This window comes from Patiria miniata, unplaced genomic scaffold, assembly GCF_015706575.1.
Source record: "Patiria miniata isolate m_02_andy unplaced genomic scaffold, ASM1570657v1 HiC_scaffold_23, whole genome shotgun sequence".
Classification (NCBI taxonomy): domain Eukaryota; kingdom Metazoa; phylum Echinodermata; class Asteroidea; order Valvatida; family Asterinidae; genus Patiria; species Patiria miniata.
Window position 1 is genome coordinate 3,483,378 of NW_024037062.1, and position 16,094 is coordinate 3,499,471.

General features: G+C 38.5%; 1 protein-coding gene across 1 annotated transcript in view; it reads left to right on the plus strand.

Moving 5' to 3' along the window:
• Positions 1 to 10,845, plus strand: part of LOC119731395 (adipocyte enhancer-binding protein 1-like) — a 30,983-nt gene extending 20,138 nt beyond the window's left edge. Inside the window, exons 3-4 of the mRNA XM_038204566.1 lie at positions 2,981 to 3,195; positions 10,582 to 10,845. Coding sequence (XP_038060494.1) covers positions 2,981 to 3,195; positions 10,582 to 10,719 — 353 coding nt within the window. The 3' untranslated portion in view covers positions 10,720 to 10,845. The remainder of the gene's footprint in view (positions 1 to 2,980; positions 3,196 to 10,581) is intronic.
• The last annotated feature ends 5,249 nt before the right edge of the window (positions 10,846 to 16,094 follow it).

Below are 16,094 nucleotides of genomic sequence, written 5' to 3' on the forward strand. Positions count from 1 at the left end.
TTTCAAAAATTTTCGTCACTCGATGGCCGACATCTTAGGGGGCTGAGAGATGGTCCAAATAACCTGGCCCTTTTAGGGTTTAAGGGATATTATACGGCCTGAAATTCACGAAATTATTATGTTGTTAGGGATGTTTCTTTTTACTATTTCAAATGTATGGTTGAAAGGAAACTAACCTAATGTCTTACCGTTCTTGAGAAAAGACGGATGAACAGTTGTTTACATCGCACGCGGTGGACTGCTGTGGCATACATATACGCATTTCCCGCCGTTTCCCTTCAATGTACAGTTCAAGTCGTGTGTGTCACAATACACAAAGTACCAACACAAATGTTGTTTCTCGCACGTCCGCATTATACAATACACTGTGTCATGCCAGATTCACAACTAGCACTAAACAGCTCTATTTTTGAGACTCACTATTTTGACACCCAAAATTAGTTGTCGCATGGTTCACGCAAGAATCACACAAAAATAACCAGTTTTAAATGATGGTTGTGTAGACGTTTATGTCTTACTATTAAATGCTCTTTCCATTTAATATAATTTCATTAAAATACGTTTTGTAGCCCAATTGAGCGCATTCGCAATGTCCCTTCAGTTGCACAATTCACTGCTCGATTTGTGGTTGATTCGTAGTAACCAAATCCATTACGACAGTGCACTAAAAAAACGTGCGGACGTCAATAGTCGGACGATATCGGCAAAATGTCATCAGGAAATTATATGGGTCACGGGTCCCTGCTGCGCATTGTGATGCGTGCAGCTATCGTACGCGTAACCAGCAATGCGACCGACCATCAAGGCGGCCCCGAAGAGCCGACAATACGTTGGGCGTCGCTGCAGGGGGGTGGAGGTGTCACAACCCCCATTAGACATTTTTGTCGGTGAAATCATGGTGCTGTCGGCCAAAAAAGTGAAGAATAGAGAAAGACGTAAAAGAAAGAGAGAAGAAGAAAATATTGAGAGTGTAAATAATAGACACCGTTGCTCAAAACCCTGCGAAGCTAACATCCGGTTCTGAATTCCTTGGCAAAAACAAATTGTACATTGTGTCAAGACTGTCATGTCGGCACGAGCTGCCGCGCGAGCTCGCTTCATATATACGGCGGTTGACAGCTACGGCTAAGTGACGACTCACAACCATGATGGATCAAGCTAAAGTTAAAGAAGGCAAAACTCGAAAGAGTGTAGAGCTTCAGTTTGATGTAATGTTGGTGATGCAATACATCAACTTTGATGACCCCCACCCCCATCTCCCTAAACACGAGCCAGTACATTAAAAAAAAGTCTGCGGAAAGTGGCCAGGAAATGCTTCAGATTGCACCACAAAGCATAAAATCCAGACCTTTTAGGCTGGCCCTGGACCCCACGCACACATAAAAAAAGTCAGCAGAAAGTGGCTAGAAAATGTTTCAGATTGCACCACAGAGCACACAATCCAGAACTTTTAGGTGGGCCCCGGACCCCACGCCTTCAGGGCTTCGCGCTCTCCGCTCGCATATAACAGAAATTCACTTTAGGATTTAAGGTATATTCCATCATTTGTAATTTGTGCATTATGTTTGTTTGAAGCCACAAAAGTGCTCAAAATCTAAAGAAGGGTGATGAAGTTTCAGCTCAGCTGTATATTTCGAGAAAAACAGCATTTTAGGATCTCGATTTCAAATCAAAAGTTGCTGAATCATGTTTTGAATGGGCCTGAATTCAGCATCCGGCGAGACATCGTGTCCCGCGTGTGCATCGTGTCAACGCTTGCGCGCGCTTCGCTGAATATAAAAACGAACTACTACGGAAATTTCTAACGGTGCTTCTTAAAACGCACCGTTGGAAGGGCATTCCTTCGTTGATTTTTTCAAAATGACAGCTTGCCAGAAAGAATAATTTCACAGGGAGTTTAGTCCCCTTGCTATCTTTCAACCAAGAATGTTTTTTCAACAATAATTAGGTCTGTCACTTTTTGGATAGCTGCAAATGATGGACTATAGCTTTAAAGACCCCCCCCCCCCCCGACTGGGATCAGGGATCGGGCCTGCACAAGGTATGCTTACGTGGGCGTGTACACGTACGCCAGCAGCGTATCCAGCTTTTGATTTGGGGGGGGGGGGGGCAACTGCACATCAGCGCCGAAATGTAGACATGTTTTTTTTCTTCGGACACTTGCCCTCCGTAAAATCAAAAAGCGGGGGGAGGGGAGGGGTGTTGGGTCTGGTATCCATCTTCCAAATGGGGGCACTCTTCAAAACTGACCATTATTATGCATACTACATATCAAATGAAGATTTTCACGGCTCATTTTAATGGTTGTTGAATGGGCCAAGAAAAAGTCTCCGGTTTCTGGTATGGAGCTTGCCCAAAAAGTGGTGCGGCGATATTTATGGGAGACCAGAGAGGCCACATAAAGTTTATTCTCGATCATAACCCCATCTAAAAACCCGTTAAAATTGTGCAGCAGCAGGATTCCTGTCAAACCAGTGAGTTTGGCGGTTTTGAGACATCATCTTTCATTGAAAAAAAAACCTTTTTCATTTTGCCGACGCGCATGGCTACGGCGACGCGCGCGCATACCAGAAACCGGATACTTTTTTTTTGCCCTTAGTGGGATTGATGTCAGAGGAACTCTTTAAACATAACTGAAAATTTATTCCATTCAGAGCAATCAACATAATAAACCATTATAATACATGATGTGGGGAATTAGAAATGGATTTAATTAAGGGATCTTTTGGGGCGGAAATTATCAATTATTTTGTGTGACGGTCCGTCGGCAAATTTCATGATGACACCCCCCCCCCCTTTCAAAATGGTCTAGCGACGCCCGTGGACGATACGCTAGTAAACTTAGTCTAGCGTTGGGTCAGACAAAGATTATTGGCAAAGATTATTCAACATACCTCGAAGTCCAAATTTGAGCCAGATTCCTGCAATATGGCTAAATCGTTGAATGCAGTAAGAAATGTTAGGTTTTTTTGTTGTACAGGATACGCTGCAGCATGGTGTAATGATGAAACTACTGATGACATCAGTCCGTGGATACAGGTTGACTTCGATGGCACAGTCACCATCACTGGTCTGATCACCCAGGGGCGTGGAGACAGCCCATGCGACCAATGGGTGACGGAGTACCAAGTGGCGTACAGCGAAGACGGTCAGTCCTGGAATAACGTGACTGATGCAGACGGCACACCAATAAAGGTATATAGTCAGGTTGCATACGGTTGGAATCGTGACCGACTGGTGCAAAGCACCAAACTTGGCAGATAGATTATTATAGCCCTAAAGAAGATATTTAGAAGGGGTGCCCACCTAAAATTCTTTTGGAAGAGTGCCTAATTTGCATATTAAAGCGTTAATGAGTGCAACTTTAGAGTATAATATAGGTTTTCCCGGCCAATTTCACCAAGTTTTCATTCAATTTAACGCCTGGCTCATTCGATTTAGATTGAAATTGAAAGATCACGAAGATCGGCATTCGACAATCAAAAAGAATCATTCAATTTCACTATCCGAGCAATCTATCGCCTTTTATCTTCACTCGTCCCTATCAAAGATGCATTCATATTAAAAGTATCGCGTTGTTCATTCAATTTCGTCTAAACCAGCAGTAAAGGGTTGATCGGGCATTCGTTTTCATTAATGGGAAAACATATTTCACATTTTGTCAAACATCTTTTAAGACTTCATACGTGTCCGTATTCCTTAGGGTATCATGAATTTTTCTCAGGAATTCTTTTTTGTGCAACTCTTTACTACTGTGAAATGTAAGAAAACTACACATTTGACAACATTTTTGAGTTAATCTTATTGCAAAAGTGCAACTCTTTAACCTTAAAGGGACCGGGGCGGAATGGTCAAATTAAGCAGACCCTTTTAGGGTTAAACATTTAAAAGTGTCCATGCTTTTCCGGACTACGTATGAGCGCCCTGTTACTGTCATGGCATTTCAGGAAGACACTGTTCAGTTTTAGGGGTTTTCTTTCAAATTATTTATCCTAAATCTGCTAATTGAAAACATTTGTGGGAAAGGGTTGCTCACTAGCTTACTGCCATGAAGGCACCAAAAACATCCTTCAAAAATAAAAAATGAAACTTGCAAATATGGTTAAATTTGACACAAAGATGTATTTTCAAGGTTTGCATAGCAAACTAACTTTGCATGGGCCCTGTGAATACAGTAATTGTTCGATTAGACATGCGCAAGAAATCATTTAAGAAATAACTCAAGAGAAATGTTCCCGATGGTACATCCATTGCCAAAAAAAGGTGTTCCGATGTCTTGCACGTCAAGAAATTGTCAATGTTTAAACAAGTAGAAAAGATAAACAGTCAAAAACAAATTATCTTAGTCCCTTCAATTAATTAATTCGTAATAACATATTGTTTCCCTTATAGGGCCTATTAGTTAATTTGTAACATTGTAAGTTTTACAGTTATCAAGTTTTGGAGGGAAATGAACCTCGGAGAAAAATAGAAAATGTATCGATTAATTTTCTTTTACTAACTTAAATGACAAAACGATGAAAAGGATTGCCCATAAACGAATAAGAAACGAAAAGCATGGTTATACTTTACAAGCGCACAGATGTTCGCTAATTTGAATGCGTCAACCGTCAAAAGGTTGCAAAGACTTAATTTGAGACTGCTACAAGTTAAGTCTTGAATGCACCAAAACGAAAAAGGATGCCCGAAAATGAAAACGAACATTCAAAGCAAAATCTTGGCTGCCTAAAAATGAAATTGAACGAACCCAAAACGAACTAGAGGTCTATGTCTGTTTGCAACAGAACATAGGGCTTTTCCGCATTATGATTGTTTTTAATCAATAATATGCCCTGAATATGCATGAACATAAAATCTGTCAAAGTTAGCCGAAAATCGGCTAAAACGGTCACTGTGGACAGGATTTGACCTCGGCAATACGATGTATGTGCGTGTGTACAAGGTCTTGGCTTGGACAAAGAGTGATCTATATAAAATACTGGCAAAGAGTTGAAAACGCACTTTGAAAATCGACAATTATTTTTAAATTTTTGATGACGTCATCGTGACGTCATTTCGAACTTTGCATACTAGTATGATTAACTACCTACCCACCAAGTTTCATGACAATTGGACCTTTCCTTATATGAGTTTTGAAAAATCGCATTTTGATGACGTCATGATGACGTCGCACATTTTTCAAGTTTTGTGCAAATAGCTATTACATAACAGACCAAATGCAAAAAAGAATTTTGCATTTTGCATGTTGCATTCGGGAGATATGGCTAAAAGTTCCCAAAAAATAAATATTCATATAAAATCTCAGGATGACGTCATCATGGCGTCACTCTATTTTTAATCTATAACTTTTCCTGGTATAGCCACATACCAAGTTTCAACCCAATCGGACTTACATTTCTGTAAATATAAGACTTCACAATATGTACGTAAATTTTCAAAAATCAATAAAAAAATTAGGTGATGACGTCATCGTGACGTCATAGTCTTGGCATAATTTTTGTATGAGGGTCTTCCTTGGCTGTAACTTTGATGACGATTCCAGATCGCCAAGTTATAAAAATGGTGCCTTGAAAACGTGTACAAAGTCAATGGGTTAAAAATCCCACAGCAGAAAAACTGCACCTTTAAATACGTGATTTGCCTTTAAACTGAAACATTTTTATCAATTGTTTTCGTATTGCTACAAACATAAGGTCTATAGCTGTCCCTAGGCGTACCTCACGATACGTCACACGATCAGACGATTCTCGTGGAGAAAGGGGGTTTAAACCGTTCGGAAAGTGCCTTTAAATGAGCTTGACGACCAGTTATAAAGATCCAATCATTGCCAAGCTCGGCACGAGGGGATACAAATGTTTACAGACACAAAGATGGCAACAAGTAAAACGACAGAACGAACGAAAATCTTTTTGGCTGGAATTGAATTATTTATTTTAGTTGAAGGTATTATATGATTATCAGAGCTATAAGTATAACTTCCATTAGAAGATTTTTTTTTTTTTTTTTTTTTTAATTATATTTTTAATTTTTTTTTATTATTATTATTTTGTTTTAATTTTTTAAAGGAAATTGGGGAAGACTAATCAGCATGGCTAGAAGGATATTTTTTATAAGGAACATTGGGGAAGACTAACCAGCATGGCTAGGAGGATATTTTTTAGAAGGAAACATGGGGAAGACTAACCAGCATGGCTAGGAGGATATTTTTTATTAGGAACATTGGGGAAGACTAACCAGCATGGCTAGGAGGATATTTTTTATAAGGAACATTGGGGAAGACTAACCAGCATGGCTAGGAGGATATTTTTTATAAGGAACATTGGGGAAGACTAACCAGCATGGCTAGGAGGATATTTTTTAGAAGGAAAATGGGGAAGACTAGCCGGCATGGCTAGGAGGATATTTTAAAAAAAGCAAAGTTGGGAAGACTAACCAGCATGGCTCGGAGGGTACTTTTTGGAAAGAAAATTGGCACAGCTAGTAGCCTAGCATGAATAGTAAAGGAAGTCTACGTTAGGCCGTACAAACGCAGCGTGGAAAATTTCAAGGATTGTAAGGAACGGATCATTAAAAATACACCGGAAAGTGAAGTAGTTTATAGGTTAGTATAAGTAGTAAGGAATGCCGGCATGTAAAAGCTCTTACCAGTCTGTTTTGGTAAATTTGACAAGAAACCAGAAATTTGTCTAAAAAGCGAGACTCATCAGGTACAGTTCGCTAGACCTTGGGTAGGTTTCGTCTCGAGACTGTACGACCTACCCCGTAAGAACTTTTACGTGTTGATGTTATATCATAATTTATATTTCAAAGAAACGGGGTATTTAATTGGGTTGTAAGAGTATAATTTTCATTAGAGATCAACTCACCTTAAACGATAAGACGTCCGCGCATTAAAGTCGAGGATATGGTGTTAAGAGGTCACGTTCAAAGGTACAAGTACATGTAGTAAAGGAATTGTGTTTCAACGTCAGGAGAATACGTGTTGTTCTTATGGTAGCTGGGAGCAAAGTGTGACGTGACGCCGGCGCGACGCACGGTTTTTTGAAAACGTCTAAGATACGCGCGTATCATACGCGCGCGTAATAATGAATCGTTGTGCTTATCAAATGAAATGAGTGGCACAATATCAGTGCGGGGTCGACGTAAGTAAAAAACGCAGCTCAGAGATTTTTATAGGTTAAATATAATTTTTTTAGTTAAGCATCTCGTTCATAAAAATGATTTGATAATTTAATAATTTTTAAAATCTTATTAACGTGTCAGAAATTAGATGTTCACAAAATAAGATAACGTTCGTGAAAAGAAAGAAGAAAGAGTTAAATAAGAATGGAAAATGTAGGGAGAAGAGGAAAAGGATCACAGGGAACGGCCCCGCAGACTCTCGAGAATTACGTAAGAACGCCAGTGCAAATCTGTCGACTTGTCTTTCAATTGTTTTCGTATTGCTACAAACATAAGGTCTATAGCTGTCCCTAGGCGTACCTCACGATACGTCATACGTTTGTACGGCCTAACGTAAACTTCCTTTACTATTCATGCTAGGCTACTAGCTGTGCCAATTTTCCTTCTAAAAAGTACCCTCCGAGCCATGCTGGTTAGTCTTCCCAACTTTGTTTTTTTTTAAATATCCTCCTAGCCATGCCGGCTAGTCTTCCCCATTTTCCTTCTAAAAAATATCCTCCTAGCCATGCTGGTTAGTCTTCCCCAATTGTCCTTCTAAAAAAAAAAAAAATATCCTCCTAGCCATGCTGGTTAGTCTTCCCCAATTTTCCTTATAAAAAATATCCTCCTAGCCATGCTGGTTAGTCTTCCCCAATTTTCCTTCTAAAAAATATCCGCCTAGCCATGCTGGTTAGTCTTCCCCATGTTTCCTTAAAAAATTAAAACAAAATAATAATAATACAATTTAAAAAAAAAAAAAAAAAAAAAAAAAAAAAAATCTTCTAATGGAAGTTATACTTATAGCTCTGATAATCATATAATACCTTCAACTAAAATAAATTATTCAATTCCAGGCAAAAAAGATTTTCGTTCGTTCTGTCGTTTTACTTGTTGCCATCTTTGTGTCTGTAAACATTTGTATTCCCTCGTGCCGAGCTTGGCAATGATTGGATCTTTATAACTGGTCGTCAAGCTCATTTAAAGGCACTTTCCGAACGGTTTAAACCCCCTTTCTCCACGAGGATCGTCTGATCGTGTGACGTATCGTGAGGTACGCCTAGGGACAGCTATAGACCTTATGTTTGTAGCAATACGAAAATATTACTTGATATTCTGACTCTTGGGAATATTTTCAATCAAATGGCAAAAGTAAAAAAATACGATTTCTTTTTCCTTCTCATAGTAATTCTTAGCCGGAGTTCAGAACTACTCAGTAAGATATATCAGTGTTGTATAGGAAAAGACTTGTGGAAAAAGCTGTGTACAAAGTCTATGAGAAAAATTAATTATTCATGAATCCATAATAAATCACTTGAAGATGACGTCATCATGATGTCGTAGTCTTGGCATAATTTTTGTATGATGGTCTTCCTTGGCTGTAAATTTGATGACGATTCCAGATCGCCAAGTTATGAAAATGGTGGCTTAAAAAAGGGGAAAAGTCAATAGGTTAAAAATCCCACAGCAGAAAAACTGCACCTTTAAATGCGTGATTTTCCTTTAAACTGAAACATTTTTATAAAATATTACTTGCTATTCTAACTCTTGGGAATATTTTCAATCAAATGACAGGCGTAAAAAAAAATACGATTTCTTTTTCCTTCTCATAGTAATTCTCAGCCGAAGTTCAGAACTACTTAGTAAGATATATCAGTGTTGTATAGGGAAAGACTTGTGGAGAAAGCTGTGTACAAAGTCTATGAGAAAAATTAATTATTCATAAATCCATAATAAATCACTTGATGACGTCACCATGACGTCACTCTTTGGGACACATCTTGGCTATAGGGACTATGCTTATGCCAACTTTCAATGATATCTGACAAAGATTAATGCCAAAAGGGCTATAATACGTCATGGGTGCGCATGCATGAACATAAAATCTGTCAAAGTTAGCCGAAAATCGGCTAAAACGGTCACTGTGGACAGGATTTGACCTCAGCAACACGTGCGCTGCAGGCTGACTTACGTACGATGTATGTGCCTATGTACAAAGTACGTGCATGTACATGTTCATGTACATTGTGGACGTCCTGTCCTGTGCATGTTTTGAAGCAGAGGTTTTGTCAAGGTGAAGTTTTAAGCGTGCGCAGGGTATGTTCGAGTTCGCTTATCGCCTCAAAACTTTGAAATGTTTTAGACCTACCCTTCAATCAACAATTAAAGTAAAAACAAATATAAAACTGCCATGGTTGATTTTTCACGAATATTCAAATGAAAAAGGGTCTTTTCATTATAACTTCCGGTCTGATGACGTCATTCGCCTAAAACTTCGCACACGTCTTAAGGTGGTCAAGGTCATTATATACACCAATATTTAGGCGATTCTGACAAACTTCGCCACAGACATCTATTCAAAATACATTTTCGCTAATTTTCAACCTGTCGCTAGAGGGCGCTCGAAGATTGCATGACGTCATCGGTAGATGATTTGAAGAGTACTATGGGCCAAGAGACTAACACTGTTGAAAGCAAGTTCATATCTATTACCACTTTCAAATAATAAGCCACTTCCGGTTTTGGCCTTTTTCGACCGGAAGCAAGGGTCACGTGATTTAACGCACACTGAATGAAATAAAGACCTTAACCTATTCTACCACTTGCCGGGAAAACCTATAGTAGCCATTTAGGATCGTTACAATGTCCTCATATTATTATCCAGTCAGTCTTAAATGCTTTAGCAAATGTTATTGACGTAAGGATGTGTAAGTGAAATCCCCAAAATATACTTTTCAAAAAATTAAAAAAAAGTACTTTTCAAAAAATTAAAAGTGGGAAAAATATATTACACTGTAGGAATTAACGATTTATGCAAATTAGGCACCCTTCATTTCTTAATATTTACTCTAGGTATATACCAATATATCTGCCAAATTTGGTGGTTTGAACCAGTCGTTCACGATCTTGTCAAAAATTGGGTCTAAGCTTTCTGACTAATAGAAATGTTTAAAGGTATCAAAATGTCAAAAGTCGTTTGCTGACTATGTTACGACATAATCAGTAGCGTATCCAGCTCATGATGTGGGTGTGTGTGTGGGGGGAACCGCACATCCACAGCGAAATATAGACATGGTTTTTTTCTTCCGACACTTGGCCTCCGTAAAATCAAAAAGTGGTGGGGAGGACCATCTTCCAAATGAGGGCGCTCTTCAAAACCTTTATTATGCATACTGGAAAAGATATGCCGATTTTCACAGCGCCTTGTAATGCCTTTTTTTTAGCTGGTTTTCTTTTTGGGGTTGATGTCAGAACTCTCTAAACATTTATGGAAATACTTACTGAGCAATTTTTTTTCCAAAAATCCTCGGGGGGGGGGGCACGGTGCCCCTGCCCCCCCCCCTCATCTGGATATGCCACTGGACATAATGAATCCATTCGAATGTCAACAACCTGAACACACCATTCTTCTGTTTTGAACAGTTCCCTGGTAACAAGGACAAGAACACCCCGGTAACTACTCACCTACCGTTTGCCTTGCGCACCAGAATCCTGCGCATTCACCCCACTGCATGGAACCACCATTGCAGCATGAGGTTTGAAGTGATTGGCTGCTATTAGTCAGACTCATTACACTGCCGACGAGTGAGTGAAATGATTTCAACGTCAAAAGGTAGCTCTGTCGTAGAACAAAACGAAAATATTCATGCTTGTAAATACCGGCTCTACTCAAAATTATTTGGTAGTTTGGATAAAATTTGATGAATATTATTAGCTTTTTTTTCTTAAAATTTGTGATCTATATTTCTGATGCTCTTAAAATGCATACTGGTAAAATCGTTAGTCAAGGTGTACGTATAGATAATTAGCTGATTGGTAAGACTTTTATAGAGTAAAAACAAACCCTGGGAGTACACTTTAAAAAAGAAAGGCAAATCTCCAGGGAAATCTGGACAGTCGTACAGCAAGGTTGCTTTTTCCTGTGTACTTGAAGGACTTAAAATAAATTTAGAACATGATAACGAATAAGAGAAATTTTATGTACGAATTTAAGAAAGAAATATGCTCGTTATAAAAATTGAAGAATTATTATGTGTTAGTTGCTAGAAGGTACGGTGTGTCTAATAATAATAATAATATAGGTTTTCCCGGCGAATTTCCGAATTTTTCTAATCAGTTTCATTATCAGCCATTCAATTTCACGTGAGTTTTGCACATATGGTCAAATTGGGGTTTCTTTTTCATTTTGGGTTCATTCAATTTCATTTTTAGGCAGCCAAGATTTTACTCTGAATGTTCGTGTTCGTTTTTTGGCATGCTATTTCGTTTTGGTGCATTCAACACTTAATTTGTAGCAGTCTTAAATTAAGTCTTTGCAACCTTTTGACGGTTGACGCATTCAAATAAGCGAACATCTGTGCGCTTATAACGTATAACCGTGCTTTTCGTTTCTTATTCGTTTATGGGCAATCGCTTTCATCGTATGGTCATTCAAATTACTAAGATGTTTTAATCGATATGTTTTCTTATTTTCCTCCAAGGTTCATCCCCCCCCAAAAAAAATCTTGATGACTGTAAAATTTACAATGTTACAAATTAACTGATATGAGGGAAACAAGATGTAACAAAATAATTAATTGAAAGTGACTAAGATAATTTATTTTTCACTGTTGATCTTGTCTACTTGTTTAAACGTTTGATCAAGGGGTATCTTTACGTTGGCACTTTTTTGACGTGCAAGACATCGGGACACGTGTGGTTGGCAACCATCGGGAACACTTCTCTTGCGTTATTTATGTTTTCTTGCGTATGTCTGACCAAACACTTACCGTATTCAAAGGGCCCATGCAAAAAAATAGTTTTCAACGCAAACCTTGAAAATACATCTTTGTGTAACATTTAACGTTAATCGCAAGTTTTATTTTCCATTTTGAAGGGTGTTTTTTTTGCCCTCTCCATTTTTATGCTAATGCATGCTTTCACACGAATGTTTTCAATTAGCAAGTTTTGGATGAATAATTTGAAAGAAAAACCCCTAAACTGAACAGTGTCTCCCTGAAATGACATCACAGTGACAGCGCGCTCATAGGTAGTCCGAAAAAGCATGGAAACTTTGAAATGTTTAAAGAAGTGCACTTTTGCAATAAGATTTACGAAAAAATGTTGTCAAATGTGTAGTTTTTTTTACATAAAAGTTGCACAAAAAGAATACTTGAGAACAATTCATTGCACATACCCTTTAATTAAGAACAAAGGCATCTACGGATTGAAGACATCAAATATGATTTACGCTAAGGAATACGGACACGTATGAAGTCTTAAAAAGATGTTTGACAAAATGTGAAATATGTGTGCCCATTAATGAACATGAATGCCCGATCAACCCTTACTGCTGGTTATGACGAAATTGAATGAACAACGCGATACTTTTAATATGATTGCATCTTTGATAGAGACGAGTGAAGATAAAAGGCGATAGAATGCTTGGATAGTGAAATAGAATGATTCTTTTTGATTGTCGAATGCCGATCTTCGTGATCTTTCAATTTCAATCTAAATCGAATGAGCCAGGCGGTAAATTGAATGAAAACTTGGTGAAATTGGCCGTGAAAACCTATAATAATCGGCATTTAAGAACGCTCTTTTTAGTCAACTAAATCACAGCGCTTACAAATAATGAACAATTAAAGTAAATAAATAATTTAAGTTAAATAATAAAAACAGGTAGCATAGACAATGAGTTGATTATTGGTGGAATAAATTGGTCTTGATCAGCTTCTTGAATTGCTCGAGAGATTTGGCATTTTGAATGGAAAAGGGCAGACTATTCCACTCCTTCGCTGCACTGAGGAAAGTGTATCCAGGAGGAGTGCACTCACCTATGACAAGGGCATCATTTTCGTACAGCCAACTCTCAGTGATTGCAATGATGTCTATGTCATGTTCTACAATGTAGTCACATGTGGAAAATGACTTGTTCCTGAGGGAGTGGGCATTCCAAACACAAATTCTGGAATTGAGTTCATTGTGTTGTGGTCCTGTTTTGGGATGTATCGTAGGTTTTCATGATTGACGCGGCGCAGTTGGTTAACTCTGTGACCGATAACACGGCAAGATGACACAACCTGAATTTGGCGTTGCTTCCTTTTTCCAGCACGCTTACCTCTGTGAGACCTGTGTTTTCGTGACAATCCAAGGGATTTAATGTTTGTCCATATGACATCAGGCAGCTTCTGAGCTGACTGTAAGTAAACAATCTCCTGCTTGACTCGCAAAAGAAAGGATCTGTCATAAACCAAACGATTGCTAGCAGTTTCTGAGTAATGACTACCTTCAAGATTTTCCCGGGGATAATCATGCGTAACTGGCCCTGGGTTAGGATTTACATCCCCAGAAAGAAGTAGTTTTGACTGGAATGCTGAAAAACAGTTGGAATAATAGTGGAATCGTGACCCAAGAAATGTGTACTTTGGTTGTGTATGCAGTTTCTTGTGCACTATGTCGAGACTCAAGTTCCAGTGAAGAGCAGTATCAGCAGTTAATGTGTCACTGTGTCTACAGAGAATTAGTATGGGAGAAATTATTATCCTGAAATTTTGTAATTCGGAAAAAAGCATTTGAGAAACACTCGCTCTATTTATTTCATATTAAGCCCAAATCTGGGGGTGGATGCAGCCCTTGAGCTTATTTATGATACCAGTAAAATGGGGCCCAAAGAAAAGAACAGGAATTCTAAAGTTCCTAATTTCTCAAATAGTGTTATAGAATGGCGGGGAAAGCATCGTAGATTTCACAATTTTCAGGGGGGGGGGGGCATGCCCCGGACCCCCAGCAGTCACAACCTCTTGACACCCCCCCTAAACATTACCCCCCCATGTTTTCTGAATGGTAAATTCGCCCGTGAAGCTGTTTGTATTAGCAAATGTATAAGTCAAAAGACCTTTATCAAGGGTACGCCATCTTGAAAATCGACGCGAAGCATAACGCAAACAAACATGGCGGCGTAACTATTGTGTGCGGTGAACGAGTGACTCTCGCAATATTACAGCAGATTGACATTCTTATAAATGGATGGATAGCTCGATTCCCCGCAACATCAATCAGCATAGGCAGGTCACGTCTTATTGTATTTTGAAGAAGGATCTGATAAATATAAAGCCCAAAACAAGTGGCCATACTTAAGTTTCCGTGTCTGAGTATAATATGCGTAATTAGCACCGCCGTCAGATCAGAGAAACGATCAAGACTTTTTCTGAGCTGAACATGCATCTGTTTTATTTTTCGTGTTGTCAATAAGTAGAGAAAGTGAATATGCTTCGTCGTGACTTTTAGTGTAGCCGATACATGTACATGTACAATTATCATGCCAACCAGCGCTTTAAAGGTGGCACATATATGTTCATTCATTGAATGAGGTATTTTATAATATATATAAGTAAAGTACTTCAAGTTACTGCTTACACTGTTTTGGCCAACATAACACAGAAAAAAGTGACCAGAGTTTGAATTGATGGCATGGTATCTTTGTAATTCCTTTTTTTCCTACCCCAAATTATGAAATGTATCCCCGCTCCCATAAGAGAGAGTTTTCCAAATTTATATTGTTCCTCTACACTCTAAAAAATAGTTGCTCAATATTGGGTAAAATTACTATCTTTTCGAGAGTAAAAAAGGGAACATGGTCGTCAACTTGTGTACTCTTTTTACCCAACAGCTAAAGTGTAAACAAGTACCCATTTCAGTGTCACTTTTACCCATAATTGTGTTACGTGTTTGCACAACAAAGTTGGGTAACAAAGTTTACCCATGTGACGACCATGTTCCCTTTTTATTCACTTATTGGGTAGACTTTACCCAAGCCTCCTTTTACCCAAGTGTTGTGTCACTTTCTTACCCAGATATTAGGTTCTAATTTTTACCCTGCACTGTTGGGTTCTTAATTAACCCATCACCTGGGTTGTTTTTAAATTAGTTGTTGTGTACCTTTGTTATTGATCCTTGCGGTTTTATTCAACTTTGAACTCTGCAATGTGAATTGCTAAAGATAGCAATCGCAAGGGATTTCAGTAACTAAGTCCTGGGTTGGAAAGTCAGTAAAATGAATAAGATGATATTTCCCCAAATATGGTGCTGATGCATGATGACTATTACGAGAAAATGCGGGCTAAATGATGGGCAGGGGTGTTAGAATTTCACTCAATCAACTTATTCAAAAACAATTCCCCAAATGTCGGTCACTTTACTCTGTGTTTCTAGATCTGAGAATACTTACTATACGGTACGTGAAATGCATGCATCATGTGCATGGAATCGTGGTTGGAAGAGCCGTCGACGTCCAAGTTGCAAATAAATGACTAAATAATAAGCATGTCACTTCTCCAATCTCCCTGATATTAATCCTCATACATCAGCATCCCATTTGGAGGAAACAACACTGAAATTCATTTCACTGACTTACTTGGAACGAAGAAATCACGTCTTCAAAATCCCCAAATTGTTGAAGGTCTCACAAGCGGCGGCCATCTTGTACATGAGTGATGACGCGTGCACAATATAGGGTAAACGTTGTCACGTGCGTCAGTTTACCCTACACAGTGGTAACATTTTACTAATGTCGTGGTAAATTCTACTTTTCGACGTGTACAATGAAAGAATTGTTACACAGTGGTGGGGTAAATCCAGTTTCTTTAACCCATCACTTGGGTAATAATACCATGATTTTAACTGTTTGTCTGTGCTGCTGGGACTTGTAGTCAATGTTGGGTACTATTTTACCCTTTTCATGTGTAACACATTTGACACAAGTAGGTTCATACACAACAGTTTTACACAACATACATTTACACTTCTTTTTAGAGTGTACTGCAAAAAGTATCGATATAATTATGACTCTTCAAATGGACGCCCACCTACAAAAAGGTCGGGGAATCGGGTATTCAATTATTCATTTCTGTTCAAATGTACCCAAAACTACATATTGGAGATGATGTCTGAAC